Source organism: Pristiophorus japonicus, chromosome 14 (assembly GCF_044704955.1).
Source record: "Pristiophorus japonicus isolate sPriJap1 chromosome 14, sPriJap1.hap1, whole genome shotgun sequence".
NCBI lineage: Eukaryota > Metazoa > Chordata > Chondrichthyes > Pristiophoridae > Pristiophorus > Pristiophorus japonicus.
The window spans coordinates 148,688,379-148,711,684 of record NC_091990.1 but is presented as its reverse complement, the minus strand read 5'-3'; the positions used below and the strand labels follow the sequence as shown (position 1 = coordinate 148,711,684).

At 46.0% G+C, this 23,306-nt stretch overlaps 1 protein-coding gene and 1 pseudogene across 3 annotated transcripts in view; one reads left to right on the top strand and one right to left on the bottom strand.

Moving 5' to 3' along the window:
* Positions 1 to 8,903: 8,903 nt before the first annotated feature.
* ext2 (exostosin glycosyltransferase 2) overlaps positions 8,904 to 23,306 on the top strand; it is a 192,052-nt gene continuing 177,649 nt past the window's right edge. For 2 of the 3 annotated variants that reach the window (XM_070898632.1, XM_070898630.1), the window contains exons 1-2: positions 8,904 to 9,089; positions 22,403 to 22,962. In XM_070898632.1, coding sequence (XP_070754733.1) covers positions 22,427 to 22,962 — 536 coding nt within the window. In that variant the 5' untranslated portion in view covers positions 8,904 to 9,089; positions 22,403 to 22,426. Of the gene's footprint in view, positions 9,090 to 15,162; positions 15,279 to 22,402; positions 22,963 to 23,306 lie in introns of all 3 variants that reach the window. The other variant, XM_070898631.1, reaches the window with a different exon arrangement.
* On the bottom strand, positions 15,998 to 16,172 carry LOC139280311 (U2 spliceosomal RNA; annotated as a pseudogene).

Genomic DNA, 23,306 nt, shown 5'->3' with positions numbered 1-23,306 from the left:
GACCGAGATGAGGAGAAACTTCTTCACCCAGAGAGTGGTGAACCTGTGGAATTCTCTACCACAGAAAGTTGTTGAGGCCAATTCACTAAATATATTCAAAAAGGAGTTAGATGAAGTCCTTACTACTAGGGGGATCAAGGGGTATGGCGAGAAAGCAGGAATGGGGTACTGAAGTTACATGTTCAGCCATGAACTCATTGAATGGCGGTGCAGGTTAGAAGGGCCGAATGGCCTATTCCTGCACCTATTTTCTACGTTTCTATGTTTCTATGTTTCTAAAGGAGGGAAGCGCTCTTCCCGGCAACTGGAAGGAAGCCATTGCCGCAGGTCTTCAGGGCCATGTGCAGGGAAGTGGCACAGGAGGTCTTGGTCAGTAGTGTCATTGAACGCAGCCTCACACAATGCTGTAAGAAGTTCAGTGACCTCAGTTGGGTGGTTAAGGTGAGTTCATGCTTCAACAAGTCTTACATACCAGCATCTGAACCTGTCTGTGCACACTGCGCAAAGCACCACTCCCACAACACTCATCCACCAAACATCTGCAACTACTCAAACTCACATCCCCATGTCACTCCTTGCCTACATTCACAGCAATTCAATGATGGCAGACACACCTCCCACACACATAGCTAGACTCTGACTCACACACATTCCTTTCTTTTGCAGGCAAGATGGCACACAATAGGCGGGAATAGCAGAGGACAGGCAGGGTTGTGAGCAGCTCCAGCAACTCTCAGACCTCGAGGAGCGAGTCCTGCAGCTTATTGGGCTGCAGGCGCTGGGCGCAGTGGCCATCGGTGATGTCGATCCCGCTGTGCGCAACAACGGTATCTTTATCTTCTCTCCTTTTGTCATCCCACTTCCCCCTCACAACAGAAGGTTTTATCACTTTCCAGCTCCTGATACTCTCTGCCATCCTTGTTCCATTCCTACTCCCCTTCCCTCACCCTCACCTTTACTGTGTATAGTTTTGTTCTCCTTATTTAAGGAGGGATATACTTGCATTGGAGGCAATTCAGAGAAGGTCACGAGGTTGATTCCTGAGATGAAGGGGTTGTCTTAGTTTAGAAGAATGAGAGGTGATCTTATTGAAACATATAAGATTCTGAGGGGCCTTGACAGGGTAAATGCAGAGAGGATGTTTCCCTCATGGGGGAATCTAGAACTAGGAGGCATAGTTTCAGAATAAGGGGTCGTCCATTTAAAACGGAGATGAGGAGGAATAACTTCTCTCAGAGGGTCGTGAATCTTTGGAATTTTCTACCCTAGAGAGCGGTGGAGGCTGGGTCATTGAATATATTTAAGGTGGAGAGAGACAGATTTTTAAACAACATGGATGTCAAGGGTTAAGGGGAGCGGGCAGGAAAGTGGAGTTGAGGTGAAGACCAGATCAGCCATGATCTTATTGAATGGTGGAGCAGGCTCGAGGGGCCAAATGGCCTACTCCTGCTCCTATTTCTTCTGTTCTTATGTTCTTAATAACTCGAGTCTTGTGTCTTTATGCTTTCAGATAATCAGCCAGCAGAAGACCAGTCTGTCCCTGAGGCGCTCCCCCCCCCACCCCGCCCCCCTCCCCCCATGAGAGTGTCGAAGGAGAAAAGGAGGAGGACCCAAGCACTGTGTCATTGCATCTCTCACCCCTAGCCACCACCTCAGAGACCTACACTATGCATTCGTTAGAGGTTAGCTTAATAGAGGAGTCTACACTGGGTGATGCACCATGGATGAGCGGGCTGCAGCAAGGCCAAGGGGAAAGGACAGCTCGGGGCCAGCTCCCTAGAGGGAGAGTTCGCGCGTGAGTTCTGCTGCACAGGACTCAGATGAAGACCTCGATGGGGAGGCATTCACAGCAAGGGTGGTGGCCATGCACCCTGATATGATATGTACAATGGCAAGGGTGCCCGAGAGCCTTTCAGCTATGGTAAGGAGCATGGAGGTGTCCACCTCCAACCTTGCACAGAGCTCTAGGCACACCATAGAGCCCATCATTTCCAGTCTGCAGATGATTCTGGACTCCCAGAGAGACCGTGGGGACCCAGATCTCATGACGTGTGTCATGGGCGATGTGGCAACCTCCATTGCAGCACAGGCAAAAACAATGTAACATTTTAGTGCTGTAATGCAGAGAATGGTTGCTGACATGGAAGCTCAGACTGTTCTCATGCAGTCACAGCTGGAGACCACGCGAGCTCTCACTGCTGCCATCGTCACTGGGTTCACCACAGTCGACCGGGGATCTCATGGTGGCACAGCAGGCCACCAATCTGTGCTCCAGCAGATTGGTGGGGATGCTGAGGTGCTGCCCCGGGGGAGTGGCAGTGGGTCACTGGAGCAGGAACCTGCTGTCCTCTCTCAGGATGACAGCATTCCTGATCCCACCACTGCCACTCTGCCATTGCACTTGTCATTGCCTGTCACCCAGCCAGCCCAGACTGTCGCCGCTCAGCCTGAGATGGTGCAATCTACAGCCGGATCTTCCCGGCCAGAACTGGTTGAGGGCATCCTGTAAGGCCATCTGTAGTCTCTGGTCCGAACATTCAGCAGCCTTCCACCAATTGTGCTGCAGCCACTGGGGAGACATGACATAGGAGCAGTAGAATAGGTAAAGGCACTGTAAAGAGGGGATTTAAGGTTTTGCACAAGGGTGAATAGTCAATTTAATTGTATAGATATATATATATATATGTGTGGTAAATGTTTATGATAAAAATGTAATTAGAATGTTGCATATTTGGTGCTGTCTCTCATTTCAGTTTTGGGGGTCTGCTATGGAAACAGAATTTGATGTAATAACGGGGACGTGCAGAGCAACCGGGAATTGGTCTGGAGTTCATTGAAACCTATTGTGTTCCTAACACAAATGAGACTGCACACAGGGAGGTTAAAGTAACAGTGACCTCAGTCTTTATTAAGACACTCCACAGTCAAGCAACAGGCCTTAGAGGCCGGCTTATATACAGTGCTCCCAAGGGATGCTGGGATCCCTTGGGACTTCAGGGGATGCGCTCCCCGGTGGCGGAACATGGGAGTGCATGCTTTACAGATACACAACATCACTCCCCCCCCCAAAGTCAAAGTGAAAACTATTTACAAGATGAGGCGGTCAGGAGCCTTTCTTTCCCTGGTGGACCACCTCGGTACAAATGTCTGTTCTGGTGTGTTGGCTGTGCCCTCGCTTAGCTGGCGTGTTGTTGGCCCTGCCCTCGCTGGGCTGGCGTGTTGTTGGCCCTGCAGGGCTGCTGGGTGAGCCTGGCCTTACTGGGCTGTTGGGTGTGATGTGTTCAATTTCTTGGTTCGGAGTGGTGCGTTGATCCTTTGGGTGTGTCTTGTGGGCTCGAAAAAGGTGGTGTCTGCTGTGGGTTGTTCAGGGCAGTCTGTGAACCGCAGCCTCGTTTGGTCCAGGTGCTTTCTGCAAATTTGTCCATTGACTAGTTTGACGACAAACACCCTACTCCCTTCTTTAGCTATCACCGTGCCTGCGATCCACTTGGGACCATGTCCATAGTTTAGCACATATATAGGGTCATTTAGATCAATTTCCTGTGACACAGTGGCACGACCATCGTTTACATTTTGTTGTTGCCGCCTGCTCTGTACCTGATCATGCAGGTTGGGGTGAACCAGCGAGAGTCTAGTTTTAAGTGTCCTTTTCATGAGTAGCTCAGCCGGGGGCATACCTGTGAGCGAGTGGGGTCTCATGCAGTAGCTGAGCAGTACTCGGGATAGGCGGGTTTGGAGTGAGCCTTCTGTGACTCGTTTAAGGCTCTGTTTGATTGTTTGTACTGCCCGCTCTGCCTGCCCATTGGAGGCTGGTTTAAACAGGGCTGAGGTGACATGTTTGATCCCATTGCAGGTCATGAATTCTTTAAATTCGGCACTGGTGAAACATGGCCCATTGTCACTGACCAGTATGTCAGGCAGGCCATGGGTGGCAAACATGGCCCTCAGACTTTCAATGGTGGCGGTGGCGGTGCTTCCCGACATTATTTCACATTCAATCCATTTTGAAAAAGCATCCATCACCACCAGGAACATTTTACTGAGAAGTGGGTTCGCATAGTCGACATGGATCCTCGACCATGGTCTGGAGGGCCAGGACCACAAGCTTAGTGGTGCCTCTCTGGGCACGTTGCTCAACTGAGCACACACACTGCATTGCCGTACACAGGACTCTAAGTCAGGGTCGATACCGGGCCACCACACGTGGGATCTGGCTATCGCTTTCATCATTACTCTACCCGGGTGTGTGTTGTGGAGATCCGAGATGAACGTCTCCCTGCCCTTTTTGGGTAGCATTATGCGGTTACCCCACAACAGGCAGTCTGCTTGAATGGACAGCTTGTCCTTTCGCTGCTGGAACGGCCTGATTAGCTCTTGCAATTCAACGGGGATGCTGGCCCAGCTCCCATGCAGTACACAGTTTTTTACTAGGGACAACAGAGGATCTTGGCTGGTCCAAGTCCTAATCTGGCGGGCCGTGACAGGTGATTTATCATTTTCAAACGCTTCCACGACCATCAACAAGTCTGCGGGCTGTGCCACCATCAAAAAGTTTGCAGGCTGCGCCATTTCCACCCCCATGATGGGCAATGGTAGCCGACTGAGCATCCGCACAGTTCTCGGTGCCTGGCCTGTGGCGGATGGTATAGTTATACGCTGATAGCGCGAGTGCCCACCTTTGTATGCGGGCTGAGGCATTAGTACTTATCCCCTTGTTTTCAGCGAACAGGGATGTGAGGGGCTTGTGATCGGTTTCCAGCTCAAATTTGAGGCCAAACAAGTACTGATACATTTTCTTTACACACGCTAATGCCTCTTTCTCAATCATGCTGTAGACCTTCTCGGCCTTAGACAAGCTCCTGGAGGCATAGGCGACAGGTTGCAACTTCCCCGCAACGTTAGCTTGTTGTACGACTCCGTACGACGACGCATCACGTGCTAGCACAAGTCTTTTACACGGGTTATACAATACAAGCAGCTTGTTGGAGCATAAAATGTTTCTGGCTTTCTCAAAAGCAATTACTTGGTTTTTTCCCCATACCCAGTTCTCACCTTTACGCAATAACAAATAAAAAAAAGAGGGTGCTTAACCCCGGTAGGAAGTTACCAAAATAGTTGAGGAGCCCCAGGAATGACTGCAGCTCTGTGACGTTCTGTGGTCTGGGCGCGTTCCTGATAGCCTCTGCCTTGCCATCTGCAGGCCAAATGCCGTCCACCGTGATCTTTCTCCCCAAAAACTCCACTTCTGTTGCCATGAAGACGCATTTTGACCTCTTCAGCCGCAGCTCTACGCGATCCAGTCGCTGGAGGACCTCCTCCACGTTTTGTAGGTGCTCGACGGTGTCCCGACTCGTGACCAAAATGTCGCCCTTAAAAACCACCATGCATGGTACCGACATGAGAAGGCTCTCCATGTTGCTCTGGAAGATCGCTGCAGCCGACCGAATTCCAAACGGCCATCTGTTGTAGATGAACAGTCCTTTGCTGCTTAGCCTTTCTCCAAAAACCCACTTGTAAGCGAGTGTTCTAAGCATGCTTAATATACATAAGTGAGTTTTACATACAATCTGTCTACTTCCACTTTGGTGACATCTTTATCCTCTTACAATACTCTAACCCTTTACAATGTCTTAAATCTACTTAATGACCCAGCTTCCACGGCTCTCTGAGGCAGCGAATTCCACTAGTATAGGTTGCTGAAAATGCCGATTTTGGTCATGTGGGAGAGGATTGAGGTAACAGAGTTATGGATTAGCTGAAGTTTGTGAAGGAGAGCATTTGAGAAATTGTTCCTTGAGATAATGAAGGGTTTCGGAGTAATAGAGCTGAGGCAGTGGATTAAGCAGCCAATGTTCAGAGCTGGGAAAATGTGATCTTGGTGATGGACCGAATGTCATGTTTAAGGGGCTGATTTCCCTCTCCGGGCCCCCACTGGACATCCAACAGGCACAGCATAGTAGAGGCCTGCAGTGCATTTGGGGGGAGGAGTCTGTCAAATTTTCCTGCCTTAAACTATTTGCATGGCCCGAGCCGACTCCCAATGCAGGGCCTTGTGGTGGGTTTGGGGGATCTGCAGCAGGACCATAGCTTTGGGTTGGAGAGGGTTGCATTCGTGCTCCTGGCTCAGACCCAGTACTGCCCATTTTGAGAACCATAATGAATTGATTTTATGATAGTGAACAGTGCAAGTGTTGATCCAGGCTTCTCCAGATAATTGTTCTCATGCCCAACACAAAAGGCAACTCCCATTGACAAACCCAGGCTTCCTATGAACTGAGGTGAGGCCTTGTGCATCAAGTAATCTGGGAAAAACAGACCCATTTATTGTCTCTTCATTTGCATATGGGGTTTCCATGACACACGCATCTCCCTTCACCCTTCAGAGGATGATAAATAGTAGTCACATCAAACATTTTCGTAACAGACTAAACCAAATAGGTTTATTTGCAGATAAGGTCATTTACAGCAACATCCAGTACTGACAAGCTTTTGAATCCAATACCCCAGCAACTTTAAACAAATTCATGAAAAGCTTAAACAAACAAATGAGTCAGTTGAGTTCCTGTTAATGGTTTCCTTTGCAGATATTTCAAACAAATGGCAAATATTTCTTGGAAAGAACAGGTACTAATTCCTACTAGTTACGATTTTTATCAGAATTACGTGACTAATTTATTCACAAGAGTTACATCTTTGCATCTGTTGTAGCTACAAATCAAAACTGTAAATAACTAGTATATTAAAGTGTCGGATCCTTACACCCCTAAAATCCTTTAAAATGTAGTCTCATAAAGAAAGCATCTTGATTGTCACTTGTGGTATCTCAACAATCAAGTCTATGCTAGAACCACACTAGAGAAAAGAACTTGGCCTGGTGTTTCCGCTCGATTAAACTGGTTCCAGCGTAATTCTCCCCAAATGGTCCAAATCAGCGCAAAAGTTCAAGGAATTTCAAGCGCAATTTCTACCAGCGCAGAAACTCGATTAGCATATTGAGTTTCTGCAATCTGTTGTGCTGGTTTTAAAAACATTGTGCAAGAAGCTGGCCCCACCCACAAAACTAGCCACGCCCCCAGATCGAATTAATCACCATGGCAAGTTTCTTCTAATTGCACCCTTTCAAGGAGGCTCTTAAAATTAAGCTCATTTTATTTTATAGGCGCAAGGACACTAATAGGCACCTTTCATTTACTAAGAAACTGACTAGTGTACATCAATGTAACTAGCAAATGGTTCTGTATAGTTTTGTTAAAAGTCATTTTCAGTTATTTAAATCAGTTTACTCACAGGTGGTGGACTAGACACTCTGATTAACAATGTTTATTTTTTGTGATAAACCTATTTTCAGTTGTATTAATCAAACTACATCAGGTTACCACTCTCAAATATATCAAGGGATATTTTTTAATGCAATTTAAAAACATTTTAAATTATGTTCTAAAATGATTGTACTGGTTCATGGAACATTTTATGTTCAGCGTTATGCAAATTAATTTGAGCGGAAACTTGAGCAGAAAATTCACTTTGCAAAATTAGCGCAATTTGCACCTGGATCACCGATTGCATCCAAAGCAGAAACTCTTGGCCCTTGCATTTATACAGTGACTTTCATGACCTCAGGATGTCCAAAAGCACATCAGAGCCAATTAAGTACATTCGAAAGGAAGTCCTTTGTTACAATGTGACAGAAGTGTAGCAGCCAATCTGCACACACCAAGGTCCCACAAACCTTTGAGTGATGTCGGTTTAGGGATAAATGTTGACCAGGTCACCGGGAGAACTCCCTATTCTTCTTCAAATAGTGTCATAGGATTTTTTATGCCCACCTGAGAAGGCAGAGCGGGGCCTCAAAAAGTAGTAGTCATGAACAAAAAATACCCCATTTTTTGTCAAACAAGCATCTGGACATTTTGAAAAATTTAACATGGTAAACCTAAGTTGCTAATCTAATTGCGCGATGCACCCCCCTTTAATTTTCATCCTGCGAGTGTCCTGAAGTCTCATGGGTGCTGCCAAATTTTTGCACCAGGGCAAAAACATCGTCAGCCCCTGGCGCTACCGGTTAGCACCACCGCTAAACTCCCGGAGATGAGGGGGTTGACTTATGAGGAAAGGTTGAGTAGGTTCAGAAGAATAAGAGGTGATCTTATCAAAACATATAAGATTATGAGAGGGCTTGACAGGGTGGATGCAGAGAGGATGTTCCCACTGATAGAGGAGACTAGAACTAGGGGGCATAAGCTTAGTATAAGGGACCGCCCATTTAAAACTGAGATGAGGAGGAATTTCTTCTCTGAGGGTTGTAAATCTGTGGAATTCGCTGCCTCGGGGAGCTGTGGAAACTGGGTCATTGAATAAATTTAAGGCAGAAATAGACAGTTTCTTAACCAACAAGGGAATAAGGGGTTATGGGGGGGTGGGCAGGGAAGTGGAGCTGAGTCCACGATCGGATCAGCCATGATCGTATTAAATGGCGGAGCAGGCTCCTGCTCCTACTTTTCATGTTCTTATGAATTACGCAGGAGTTGGTAGTGGTGCCGTGCCCAGGTGAAAAGTCGTTAGCGCCACCGGCTAACGGGAGGTGCAAACACCCCGAATTTCTCCCACTGCCCCCTGTATTTGCAAATTTAAAAAAAAAACATGAAAAATTGCAAAAGCTTGAAATCTGAAATTCAAACAACAAAATGAGTTCACACCGATCTTCAGCTTGTTTTTGCAAAGCCGGCTGAGCTGCTGTGTGCATTCTCAGCCTTCTGTTGCCTTTCCGTCCTTTGCGGTGTGTGGCCGCTGCCAGTGCCAGCAGGGTGTCCCCTGTCCCGGGCTGTGCCGCAGCGTGCAGTGGGTACCGCTGGGCGCCAGGGGGCAGTGCCGGCGGCGCGGAAGGCCTGTGGTTCCTGGCGGGCACGGTGCGGCGCTCAGCTGTGGTATATTTCCGGGGTGCCACCAAGCTGTGGGTGCTCCTGGATTTGCTTCGCATTCTGCGGCAGCAGCCCCCATTTTTTGGGAGGGTGGCGGCGGCGGCAAGATGGAGTTCCGGTCTTAGCGACGAGGGCGAACCGAGCTGCGGCAGGGGTTGCGCCTTCACTCAGGTAATGCGGCCGAGCCTGCGCTGCTTAAATCGGGGCTGGGGATGGGTTGTGCCAGTCGGCGGGCCCGGGGCCTGGCTGGGTGTCACTGGGTCTGAGGGACAGACAGACAGTGAGTCTCTCCCTCAGCTCAAAGCGACAGGCCTGAAACCCGGCACCACAACCTGCAGGAACAAGAGAGGAGCCGGTTACAGAGCCTTCGGGATCAATGCACAGTGAATGATAAAGATTTGCATTTATATAGCGCCTTTCCCGACCTCGGGATGTCTCAAACCGCTTTACAGCCAATGGAATACTTTTTGGAACACAGTCACTGTTGTAATGTAGGAAAGGCGGCAGCCAATCTGGTGCACAGCAAGCTCCCACAAACAGCATCATCATAGGCAGTCCCTCGGAATCGAGGAAGACTTGCTTCCGCTCCTGAAGTGAGTTCACTGGTGGCTGAACAGTCCAATACGAGAGCTACAGACTCTTGTCACAGGTTGGACAGATAGTCGTTGAGGGAAGGGGTGGGTGGGACTGGTTTGCCGCACGCTCTTTCCGCTGTTCCCGGGCAACTATGGCGGTGTGGTGTTCCGGCCTGCCACTGTTGGGGTTGTCCATGAGGGTCCTGACGTTCCAGGTCCCAAACTTGATGTTAACGGAGCAAAAAATGCCTGTGCGTGAGTTGTTTTAACGTGGGGTGGTCGTTGCACACCGGCTACTGCAAGGGCTTAGCTGAGTGAGGTCTTGATCCAGTGGCAAGGGGATCCAAGATGACTGGAGACCAGGCACTGCTATATGGGCCTAGTTGCCTACGGCGAGATGTTGGCTGCAGGCTCGGCGCTGGGTAGCTCCCTTGGTTGTAGGTGGTCCGAGGCCTGGTTGGGGGCAGGCATTGGGAGGGTCAGTGGCCCACCGGGGGTCAGGGTGGGAGGGTAGAGGGGTCGCAGTTATGGAATCAGTACGTGTTGGAGTTGGAGAAGAGGCCAGGTCGTCAGTGGGGGAGGGGAGCTCCAGTTGTCACTGAAGGAGGAGGGGAGGCCAGTTGCCGACGTGGGTGAAAGGGACCCAGTCGTTCTTGAGGAGGAGGTCGTCTTGTCGCCACAGGAGGTCCAGCCGTCATCGAGGAGGCCCAGACTCCGTCGTGGAGGAGAAGCCCATCTGCCGTCGCTGGTGGTGTTCTGATCAAAACACAGTAATGTGATAATGACCACATTAATCTGTTTTTGTTATGTTTATTGAGGGGTAAATATTGGCCGGGACACCGGGGATAACTTCCCTATTTTTCTTGGAAATAATGCCATGGGATCTTTTACGTTCACCTGAGAGAGCAGACGGCACCTCTGACAGTGCATCACTCCCTCAGTATTGTGCTAGGAGTATCAGTCTAGATTTTTGTGCGCAAGTCTGGAGTGGGACTTCAACCCACAATTTACTGACTCTGAGGTGAGGATGCTACCCACTGAGCAACCGATCATCTCGGGCAGTAGAGTCTTAGCGTTCAGGCGAAGTTGGTGCCTTTCTCCAGCCTCTGGTCGGTTTGCTTTTCTTTATTCCAAGTGGCTCACAGCGCAAGACAGTCAGAGCCCCTTCCTCTGCCAGTTTAACCAGAGCCAGACAGAACAGTACATTTAGTGATGGACTTGTATTTATATCATGTGGTCTTGATCACACACAAGGATGACTCCGACCACTTCCTTGAATCCTTTACTAGCCACATCCCGCACTTCCTGCTGCACCTGTCCCTGGTTTAAAAAAGACTGCTCCCACCCCTCCAGTCGCTTACAACTGCACTTTCAAACTCCCAACTGTCTTGCTGTTGGCCCTCCATTCGCATGTGATTTCTGCAGCTGTTGGTCTGCTCAGCATTCTCTCTCTACTCTCCCTTTGTACCCAGTAAAACCTGTACCCTCTCCCGCCCTGGTGTGGCCCCATCTTCGCTCCCTCCAGTCCAAGTGGCGCAGTACTTGAACGTATCTGGTTTAGCCATCCATCACCAGATCTGACTGGACCACGTCAAGCATTATCAGGTATTGCTCTCCACTGCCAAAATGGCCTACTACTCCAGGATCATTCTAAAGGGCAAAGATAACCTCAGGCTTTTTTTCTCCGCTATCAAGCATTTCATCAAATCCCTCTCCCTTGCTTTCTGCACCCTCCTCCACGAAATGTGAGGCACTCAATGCTTTTTTATCACTACGATGGTGATGATCTGTTCAGCTGTTTCTGCCACATGAGCCCCCTTTCCTCTTGGCTACCAAGCTTCCAGTTAAACATTGGGAGAATTAAATCCACCGTCTTTGGCCCCTGCCAGAAACCCTGTACCCTTTCACAAACTCGGTACTCTTCTCACTAATTCTATCCACATATAAATAGTAAGCAGGTAGTGAGGAGGGGTGGGGCTGATTCGGGACCAAAAAGGAAACCTCCACATGGAAGCAGAGGGCATAGCTGAGGTATTAAATGAGTATTTTGCATCTGTCTTCACCAAGATGCTGCTGCCAAAGTCAGAGTGAAAGAGGAGGTAGTGGAGATACTGGATGAGATAAAAATTGATAGAGGAGGTACTAGAAAGGCTGGCTGTACTTAAAGTTGATAATTCACCAGGACCGGATGGGATAAGAGCATAAGAAGCAGGAGTAGGCCATTTGGCCCCTCGAGCCTGCTCCGTCATTTAATAAGATCATGGCTAATCTGATCATGGGACTCGGCTCCACTTACCTGCCCGCTCCCCATAACCCTTTATTCCCTTATCGCTCAAAAATCTGTTTATCTCCGCCTTAAATGTATTCAATAACCCAGCCTCCACAGCTCTCTGGGGCAGAGAATTCCACAGATTTACAACCCTCAGAGAAAAAATTCCTCCTCATCTCAGTTTTAAATGGGTGACCCCTTATTCTGAGACTATGCCCCCTAGTTTTAGTTTCCCCTATGAATGGAAACATCCTCTCTGCATCCATTTTGTCGAACCCCCTCAGTATCTTGTATGTTTCGATAAGATCACCCCTCATTCTTCTGAATTCCAATAAGTAGAGGCCCAACCTACTCAACCTTTCCTCATAAGTCAACCTCCTCATCTCCGGAATCAACCTAGTAAACCTTCTCTGAACAGCCTCCAATGCAAGTATATCCTTCCTTAAATACGGAGACAAAACTGTACACAGTACTCTAGGTGTGGTCTCACCAGTACCCTGTACAGTTGTAGCAGGACTTCTCTGCTTTTATACTCCATCCCCCTTACAATAAAGGCCAACATTCCATTGGCCTTCCTAATCACTTGCTGCACCTGCATACTAACTTTTTGTGTTAACCGGGTGTAAACATTTCCCCCTCCTTTTATAGGGGGCACTGGAAAAAGGAAAAAATTTGATTTTAGTGCCAAGAAAAAAAAGGGCCTTGTAAATGTCTGGTGTGTCATCCAGGTCGGGTGGCACGGATAAATGTTTTATGTTTTGCAGGTAGACTCTAAAAGAGTTTCATGCACAAAGATCCCCAGGTCCCTCTGTACTGCAGCACTTTGCAATATTTCTCCATTTAAATTATAATTTGCTTTTTTATTTTTCCTGCCAAAGTGGATGACCTCACATTTTCCCACAATATACTCCATCTGCCAAATTTTTGTCCACTCATTTAGCCTGCCTATATCCCTTTGCAGATTTCTTGTGTCCACCTCACAATTTGCTCTCCCACCCATCATTGTATCATCAGCAAATTTGGCTACATTACACTCGGTCCCTTCATTCAAGTCCTTATTATAAATACATCCTAGGATGCTGAGGGAGGTTAAGGAGGAAATCGCAGAGGTACTCAGCATAATCTTCCAAACCTCCATATTGGGGGTGGTGGCAGAGGACAGTAGAATTACAAATGTTACACCCTTGTTCAAAAAGGTGTGTAAGGATAAACCCAGCAACTATTGGCCAGTTAGTTTATGATCGGTAGTGGGGAAAAGTAAGAAGTGATACATTTTGGTTGGAAGAACGAGGAGAGGCAGTATAAATTAAAGGATACAATCCTAAAGCGAATGTATGAACAGAGAGACCTAGGGGTATAATGTGCACAGATTGTTGAAGGTGGCAGGGCGGGTTGAAAAAGCGGTTAAAAAAGCTTCGTAAACCAAGGCATGGAGTACAGAAGGAAGTTATGATGAACCTTTATAAAATACTGATTTGACCTCCACTGGTGCATTGTGCCCAAATCTGGGCACTGCACTTTAGGAAGGATATGAAGATCTTAGAGAAGGTGCAGAAAAGATTTCTGAGAATGATTCCAGGGGTGAGGGACTTCAGTTACGTGGATAGACTGGAGAAGCTGGGGTTGTTCTCCTTAGAGCAGAGAAGCTTGAGAAGAGATTTGATAGAGGTGTTCAGAATCATGAGGGATCTAGACTGATTAGATAGAGAGAAACTGTTCCCATTGGCGGAAGGGTCGAGAACCAGAGGACACAGATTCAAGGTAACTGTCAAAAGAACCAAAGGCGACATAACAAAAAACATTTTCACGCAGCGAGTAGTTAGGATCTGGAATGCACTGCCTAAAAGGGTGTTGGAGGCAGACTGAATCATTGCTTTCAAAAGGGAATTGGATAAGAACCTGAAGGAAAAAAAATTGCAGGGCTACGGGGAAAGGGCGGGGAGTGGGATTAGCTGAAGTGCTTTTGCAGAGAGTTGGCAGGGGCTTGACTGGCCAAATGGCGGCCTCCTGTGCTGTAACCATTCAATGATTCTACAATCCCCCTCTCTGGCTACCATCATGGGCTGAACCGGACTGTTAGCAACCTTGGTGCCTTATTAAGGCCCTGGGCAGCAGCACGGGCCAGCCCACACTGCAATATATGTGCGCACTAGGTCCGTGCAGCAGAGCTGGTCTCCAGTCGTCTTGGTCAATTGTTGCCACTGGACCAAGACCTAGCTCTGTCAAGCCCGTGTGGTGGCTGGTGTGCAACGGCCACCATATGTTTAAAAAATCCACACACAGGCATCTTCCACCCTTCAACATGTAGTTCGGGACCTGGAATATTAGGCCCTTCATTGAAACATCTGTGAACTCATCCTTTTTGGCATGGGAGCAAGTCATCCTCGATGCGAGGGGACCGCCTAAGACGAAGAAGGTGTCTAATTTGACCTCGTTCTGAGCTTCTAATTCCCGTATTTTCTCCATCACAAAGACCACGCACTTCCACTGCCAGAACATCGCCTGGCTCTGCCCCGACCTTAGCCCATCTGTTGGTGAAACCATCATCCATGCCTTTGTCTCTCCCTCTCCTCATAAACGAAAGAGGACAAACTAGGTTAACGAATTGTATAGGCAAATGATAAGTACCTGCATTTATACAGCACTTTTCATGACTTCAGGACGTCCCAATGTATTTCACAACTAAGTGTAAGCATAGCCAATTCCCACAAATAAGAATTAAATAGATGACCATATAATCTGTTTTTAGTGATGCTGGTTGAAGGATAAATAAAGACACCTTTCACAACCTCAGGATGACCCAAAGCATTTTACAACCAATGAAATACTTTTGAAGTGAAATGTACTGTTGTTATGTAAGGAATGTTAGCCAGGGCACCTGGAGAATTCCCCTGCACATCTTTTAATAGTATCATGGTATCTTTTACATCCATCTAAAGACGGGGCCTTGGTTTAAGGACCTGTCAAAAAGACGGCGCCTCTGACAGAGGAGTACTGCACTGGAGTGTCAGCTCTAGTATCTGGAGTGGGGCTTGAACCCACGGCTTACTGATTCAGGCAAGAGCACAACTAGTGAGTCTGTATAATGTGTTTGATGATGGAGATACAAGTCTTTGTAGAAGCAAAATGGCAACAAAATACTTGGGAGTGGGAGGAGATGGGGAGAATGAAGGCAAAGAAGTATTGTGTGGAGCGCTTAATAGATCTGATATGGCAATGTTTTTAAAGCTGCGATTAACACTGTTTTAATATTGTGCTAGAATTGCAGGGAAGGTCCCCTTTCTTTCTCATCCAGGTAATACATTTCCTGTACTAACAAACTGACAACTGAAGCTACTTGTCTGTAATATTACCTTTATCCCTCTATTTCCAATTCTTCTATATTTCTTTTTTCCTGCAGCCTCTGATCCTTTGCAGCCTATTGCAGTTCTTCTCTTCATCTTTTCCTAACACCTGATTGACTCAAAGGGTCTAATCTGTTTGTAGAAGTCAGTTTCTACAATTTTATCAGTTTGGGTAAGTGAAAAATTCACAAAAATGCCATGCGCATCAGAGGTGTGTGTGTGTGTGTGTGCGTGTGTATTCAGTTATAACGTCTGAAAGAAGGAAAAACACTGCTAACATTGTAGAAAACATTTTTCTTGGTATTCAGCAACAGCAAACAAGGCTCGCAAGTAAACAAGTGCAGAAATCGGATAGACAGCAATCTGATCTCGGGCCCAGAGATCTTAATGGAGCGCACATAATATGGGAACCCCAGTTTGAAAATCTGACTTCTGATGAAATCTGAAACAAAGACTGTTACTGTTCTATTTCACTTGCCATGTAACTGCCTGGAATGAGACACTGTAATTAGATTACTTTCTACTTGGAGTGGAAATATCAACATTCATGTTCCATTGTTTTAGTTCTTGGATGAGATGGTGAGCCTCGGGGGTGGGGGAGTGCTTTCAGTCTCTTTCCCCTTGTATCATTATCCTCCATCTGGTAGGAGCTAGCATCAATTTATAGCTAATTTTCATTTTTTGAAGACCTACCAGTTTAGGATTTCTACTGGCATCCTGAGCTCTTCCACTGTCTTATGTGGAATCATCGATATTGCAGCACAGAAGGAGGTCATTCAGCCCTGTGACAGTGCTGTTTTTTTTTATTATCCAATTTCGTTCCAGATCAACTCTAACGCCAAAGATCACTTTGCGCCAATGTGTTTGATCTTAGGCCAAAAGGCCGAGAGGCGAAGTTGCACCGTTCCTGGAAATATTGCAATACCAGGTCGATGCATGGAGTGGACGGGGCATGCCCCTGATCCAGCTCCCTGTCCAAAAATCAATTCAATATCATGTCCTCATAGGGGATATTAAACTGATAAGAACAGATACTACACTTGATCTTAGCCAAAAGGCCTGTTTTTTTTTTTTCCCGTTGCCAATCTTTCCAATTCTTTGTCAAATCACAAACGCCAGAGGTCACCTTGCACACATCAAGGATCACTCTGCGCCAATGCTCTTAGCCAAAAGGCCTAGAGCCACTGCACCTTTCCTGGAAGTACTGCAATACCAGGTTCGTGCCATGGAGGTGGATGGGTCAGGTCCCCCACACACTTCCGTGGAGGTGGATGGGTCAATCCACCCCACCCACCTCCTATTTCCAAAAAGCATAGGAGAACCACCTTCCTGATCCAGGGAGAACCACTTTGGGGTCATGGTTACTCCCCTGTCAGGTCAGTTACGCATGATCTTAGCCAAAAGGCCTGTTTTTTTTTTAATTCGTAGCCAATCTTTCCAATTCTTTGTCAAATCACAAACGCCAGAGGTCACCTTGCACACATCAAGGATCACTCTGCGCCAGTGCTCTTAGCCAAAAGGCCTAGAGCCACTGCACCGTTCCTGGAAGTACTGCAATACCAGGTTCGTGCCATGGAGGTGGATGGGTCAGGTCCCCCACACACCTCCGTGGAGGTGGATGGGTCAAGCCACCCCACCCACCTCCTATTTCCAAAAAAGCAAGCATATACCTTCCTGATCCAGGGAGAACCACCTTGGGGTTATGGTGGCTACTCCCCTGTCAGGTCAGTTACGCATGATCTTAGCCAAAACTGGAGCTGTCTACTCTGACCCCTGTTCTCTTTCTCTATCATTTTCTATTCTTTTCTGATATTTATCCACTTCCCTTTTTAAATTATGGTGTCCCTGCCTTAGTAGCCACTTGTGGTAAAACATTTTGTGTTCTAAAATCTCTTAAGTTTCTCCTGTTATTCTTCTAGTGATAACCTTGAGACCATGCCCCCTTGTTACCAGTCAGTGGAAGTGTTCTTTCATTATTCACCCTCTCTTTATAATTTTGCTCCAGTAAGGGGTGTGTGGGGGGGGGGGCTTAATTTTTTTCAGCCTTCATAATATATTTTTTGCAGAGTTTCCAGGATTACCTCCACTCACTCATTCTTTCATTCATTCTTCTGGAAGCTAATGCTTTAGGAGTTAGAGGGACCTGAACTGGGGAAGGGAAGTACAGCAATTGCTAACTAATATTAACATTTCCCAGTTCATACACCTCTGGATCAGCATCCAGTTAGTTAAAACCACCGACTCCGATGAGTGAATAGAGCCACTCCAGATAGATGCAAACTGTCTCCTTAAGCTACATTGTCACGTTGCTTGGGCCATGATTGGAGACCTCAAAAGACAGGCTGGTGATATTACGTGACATCATAACAAAAACAACTTGCATTTATATAGCGCCTTTAATGTAATAAAACGTCCCAAGGTGCTTTACAGGAGTGATTATCAAACAACTTGATGCCGAGCCACATAGAGATACTAAGGCAGGTGACCAATAGCTTGATCAAAGAGTTAGTTTACGAGAGAAAGGCTTGCATTTATATAACACCATTCACGACCACTCGACATCCCAAACAAAATGAACTACTTTTTGAAATGTAGTCTCTGTTGTAATGTAGGATACACGGCAGCCAATTTGCACACAGCAAGCTCCCACAAACAGTAGTGTGATAATGACCAGATCAATTTCTTAAACGATAAGGAAATAAGGGGTTATGGAGAGCGGGCAGGGAAGTGGACCTGAGTCCATGATCAGATCAGCCCTGATCATGTTAAATGGCGGAGCAGGCTCGAGGGGCCGTATGGCTTTCTCCTACTCCTATTTCTTATGTTCTTATAATCTGTTTTTAATGTAATATTGAGTAAGGGATAAATATTGTCCAGAACACCAGGGGATAACTCCCCTGCTCTTCTTCAAAATAGTGCCATGGGATTGTTTACATCCACCTGAGAGGGCAGACGGGGTCTCGTATTAACGTCTCCTCTGATAGACGTCACCTCCGACAGTGCCGCACTCCCTCAGCACTGCACTGGAGTGTCGGCCTAGATTTTTGTACTTAAGTCCCTGAAGCGGAACTTAAACCCACAACCTTCTGAGTCAGAGACGAAGGTGCTACCATTTGAGCCACAGCTGATACTACTATAAGGCGTGTTTAAAAGGCTTAGGGAGGGAATGCCAGAGAAAAATTAGGTTTTTAATTTTTATTACATACATGTGGGGAGCATCTTGTACTGAAAGTACTCTCTTCATTTTCCTTTGACTAAATTTTATATTTGCAGTTTCTAAAAGCGTTCGGTTCAACTCCAGGAAACAGTCAACTTGAGAGTTCAATAATTCCTGAAAATTAATCTTTAAATCAGTGGCAGAAATGAGAAATTCCACATTAAGCTGAGTTACATAAAATCACACACAATTTTGCAGCACAGAATCAGACCTTTTGGCCCAACAGGTCTATGATGCTGTTTATGCTCCACACAAGCTTTATCTCAGTCTATCAACATATTCTTCTATTCCTTTCTCCCTCGTGTACGTATCTAGTTTCCCCTTAAATGCATCTATACTAATCGCCTCAACCACTCCGTGGTAGTGAGTTCCACATTCTCACCATTCTCTGATTAGACATTTCTCCTAAATCCTTTCTTGGGTTTATTACTGATGTCTTATATTTGTTACTGAATTTTAGAGGTGCTATTTTGTCAGTTTCATAAAACTGTCAGTAACCCCAGTTAGCAAATTCTTGGTGTAGCAGAGTGAAAGGTTTTTATGGCAGACAAGGTATCTTGCAATGTAGCTGCAATTTTATTAAGTTTCATGAATCAGTATGAACTGTATCAAATGATATGGCTTGCACTGTGTTGACATAGGTTTTGCATTAAAATGGTATGAAGGTATGCACGATTGGTTCAACACATACATACAGTTTGCCACCCTGTTTATTAGGAGTGATCTTTTTAAGTAGATCACTTAAAATACCAATGATTTCTCCCTCCCAAGGAGGGGGACTAAAGTTTAATGAGGGGGGGGGGGCGTTGTTGTGGGGCTGGAGGAGATTACAGAGGTAGGGAGGGGCAAGGCCAGGAAGGGATTTGAAAATAAGGATGAGAATTTTGAAATCGAGGCATTGCTTAACCGGAAGCCAATGTAGATCAGCAAGTACAGGGGTGAGAGGAAGTGGTGCGAGTTAGGACACGGGCAGCCGAGTTTTGGATCACCTCTAGTTACGTTGGATAGAATGTGAGAGGCCAGCCAGGAGTGTGTTGGAATGGTCAAATCTAGAGGCAACAAAGGCATGGATGAGGGCTTCAGCTGCGGATGAGCTGAGACAAGGGTGGAGACGGGCGATGTTACAGAAGTGAAAATAGGTGGTCTTAGTTATGCTGCGGATATGTGGTTGAAAGCTCATTTCAGGGTCAATGATGGCACTGAGGTTGCGAACAGTCTGCTTCAGCCTCAAGACAGAAGTTTGGGAGAGGGATGGAGTCAATGGCTAGGTAATGGAGATGGTGGTGGGAACCAAAAAGAATGACTTCAGTCTTCCCAATATTCAAATGGAGAAAATTTCTGTTCATCCAGAACTGAATGTCGGACACGCAGTCTGACAATTTAGAGACCGTGGAACGGTCGAGAGAAGTGGTATTGAGGTAGTGCTGGGTGCCATCAGCGTACATGTGGAAACTGATGTGTTTTTGGATGATGTTGCCAAGAAATAGGAGAGGACCAAGAATAGATCCTTGGGGGAACACCAGAGGTAACGATGCGGGGGAAGAGAAGATTCTCTGGCTACAATTAGATAGGTAAGAATGGAATCAGGCAAGTACAGTCCTACCCAGCTGGACGATGGAGAAGAGGCGTTGAAGAAGGATAGAGTGGTTAACCGTGTCAAAGGCTGAAGACAAGTCACGAAGGATGAGGAGGGATAGTTTGCCTTTGTCACAATCACAAAGGATTTGTGACTTTGATGAGAGCCGTTTCGGTACTGTGGCAGGCGTGAAACTGGATTGGAGGGATTCAAACATGGAATTGCGGGAAAGATGGACACAGATTTGGGAAGCAACAACACATTCAAGGGCTTTGGAGAGGAAAGGGAGGTTGGAGATGGGCGGTCGTTTGCAAGGACGGAGGGGTCAAGGGTTGGATTTTTGAGGAGAGGGGTGATGACGGCAGATTTGAGGGAGAGGGGGAATAGTACCTGAAGGGAGAGAACCATTAACAATGTCAGATAACATGGGAGCCAGAACAGGAAGTTGGGTGGCCAGCAGATTGGTGGGAGTATGGTCAAGAGAGCAGGAAGTCTGTCTCATGGACAGGATGAACTCGGAAAGGTCATGAGTGGAGATCGGAGAAAGATGTGAAGTCAGGGCTAGAGGAAGTCACTTTAGACCAGAAAGGAAAGGGTTCAACATTGTAATGAAAATAAAAATTGTAATTGAAGAACGAAAGTGGCCTCACAGACACCTAATTTGATTTCTTGTTTGTGCTTATCTCAGCAAGGGTGATTAGGGTGGCACACATGGCTTCAGTGCTCTTGGGCTAGGGATGGTGAAAATTGGCTCTAGTTCCCACTTCTAATTGGTATCCAATGAGTCCAACAGGACAGCAGATGACACAAATGCTAGCATTAGGGTGGTAACTAGAAGCAAAGCCAAAGAGATAACTTTTGAGGAGACTGCTGAAGAAGGGGAAGAGAGCAAGGCAGCGAAGCTTGGTAAGGTGTGAGACTGGAACAACTGAAGGCTCTACAGCCCAAGATGACATGGAGTTGGGGCAGTGCAAAGGAAGTCAGAACCTGAAGAGCGGCAGTGTGAACAGGAATGTGGGACTGACGGGGATTCCAGGGATATGAAGTGAGGCCATGGATGGATTTGTAGACTAAAACAAAGATTTTGAAATGTGTGTGTGTGTGTGTGTGTGTGTGTGTGTTAGTAGTTTGGTAGCCAGTGCAGTCTGAGGCTCGCGTGTGAAGAATGGTCACTTGGGTGAGGTGCGGTACCAGGGCCCAAGCTTCTGTGGAGCCATTCCCCCAGCATGAATCAGAGAATAATATTGCTGGAAAAAATTGTACCTAACCACAGATTTTCCTAGAATCTACAGTTTAGAGAGTCGATTCACATAATTGTAAGACCCCGATAATGTATCCGAAACCCTTTCGCTTGCACATTACATTAACATTGTGTTATTTTATCCACTGTTGATGTTGGTGTGCTTCAGCGTATTTAAAGATTTATGAAATGCTACACAAAGCACTTTCAACCTGCAATGTGTAATGGAATTGCTATACCCTGTATTTGAAATTGGATGCAGATGGCATGAGAATAAACAGTGCTTAACACGTAAAATCAACATTCTTTAAAATAAACAAAAGGACCCTGATTTTAAAAGTTCAAACATTTACTGTGCCACAGAATCTGAACTTTATTCTAACAGCAGTTCACCGTGTCTCCCTTCTGAATGTAATAGTTTTGGTGCCATGGTCATAGAATCATACAGCACAGTACGATTTGGCCTATTGTACCTGTGAAAAAGCTATCCAATTAGTGGCTCTCCCTTGCACATTTTTTTTTCAAGTATTTATCCAATTCCCTTGATAAAGTTAGCATTGAATCTGCTTCCACCATCCTTTCAGGCATTGCATTCTCATCTCCCCTCTGGTGCTTTTGCCAATTACCTTAAATCTGTGTCCTCTGGTTACTGACCAGTGAAAACAGTTGCTCCTTATTTAATCCATCAAAACCCCTCAATTTTGAACACCTCAATTAAATCTCCCTTCTCTGGCCAAGGAGAACAATCCCAGCTTCTCTAGTTTCTGCACATAACTGAAGTCCCTCATCCCTGGATATATGTAGAGATATGCTACTAGTCTGAGCACATATCTGAAGAAGGAACCTAATTTCTTTGTGCTGTAGACAGTCTCTCTAATTCAAAAGTCTTTGATGGCGAGCACTGCATTGGTTCATCAGCTTTAACCATTTTAATACTCCATGACTTAGAACCACCTCCTTTTAAATTAAAATGACGACAACATTGGAAACAGATGCTTTAAAATTAATTCTGATTCTGAGCGTGCGGTGATGTGATGATTGACAAGCTAGTGCGTGATTGGATCAGTACCTAAAATACAGTTGCTTTAAATTAAGTTCAACAACCTTTCCACTTTTATCTTGGATTTCAAAGATTGTAATTTTATTGCTCGATTGCTAGAGATACTGATTTCAACATTTTAACAATGATTGAACAATGAGCTCAAAAACCCAGGCTGCAATTTTAAATGTATTTATAATCGCTTGCATTTTTCTCACTCCCAGAAACCATAGGAAGGGAATAGCATTATGTATGCTTCAACCAAGTACAGCAGTCGGGGCCCTACCCTTATTCCCAGGATGAAAACTAAACACCGAATTTATTACATTGCCCTGTTTTCAATTGTACTGCTCGGACTTGTAGCCACAGGAATGTTTCAGTTCTGGCCACATACAATCGAAGCTACCAATGAGTGGACAGTTGAAAAGCGCAGCATCCACGATGTTCCTGAAGTCAAACTAGCTGAAGACAGTCCGATTCCTGAGCGAGGGGACTTGAGCTGCAGAATGCACACTTGCTTTGACGTATACCGCTGTGGGTACAACCCCAAGAACAGAATAAAAGTCTATATCTATCCATTGAAAAAGTACGTCGATGAGTACGGCACTGTGGTCAGCAACACTATCTCCAAAGAATATAACGAACTGTTAACTGCTATTTCAGAAAGTGATTTCTACACCGATGATCTTAATAGGGCATGTTTGTTTATTCCGTCGATTGATGTGCTCAATCAGAATAACCTCAGGATAAAGGAAACTGCCCAGGCATTGGCCCAGCTATCCAGGTATGTTGCATAGTGCTGTATTTTGTTTATTTGTATCTTTCTGCTTATTCGGAAACTAATTATAGCTCTGTCAGCATTTCTATGCCAGATCTAAATATACAATCTGGGACTTTTTGATTGCTTTCAGCTGTTACAAGTTATGTTGCATATGTATACTCATCAGCTTTCAAGATTTTTTTAAATTGCAGCTTTAAAATCATGCTCATTTTCTCATCGGGCCAGAAAAATTGAATTACTTGTGTTTTTTAAAATGTCATAAACTACACACTCAGCGCTACGCACTTGTAATTTATTTTCCAGAAATGTAGATGAAAGGCGAAAGTTCATGGGGCACGACATCAAAT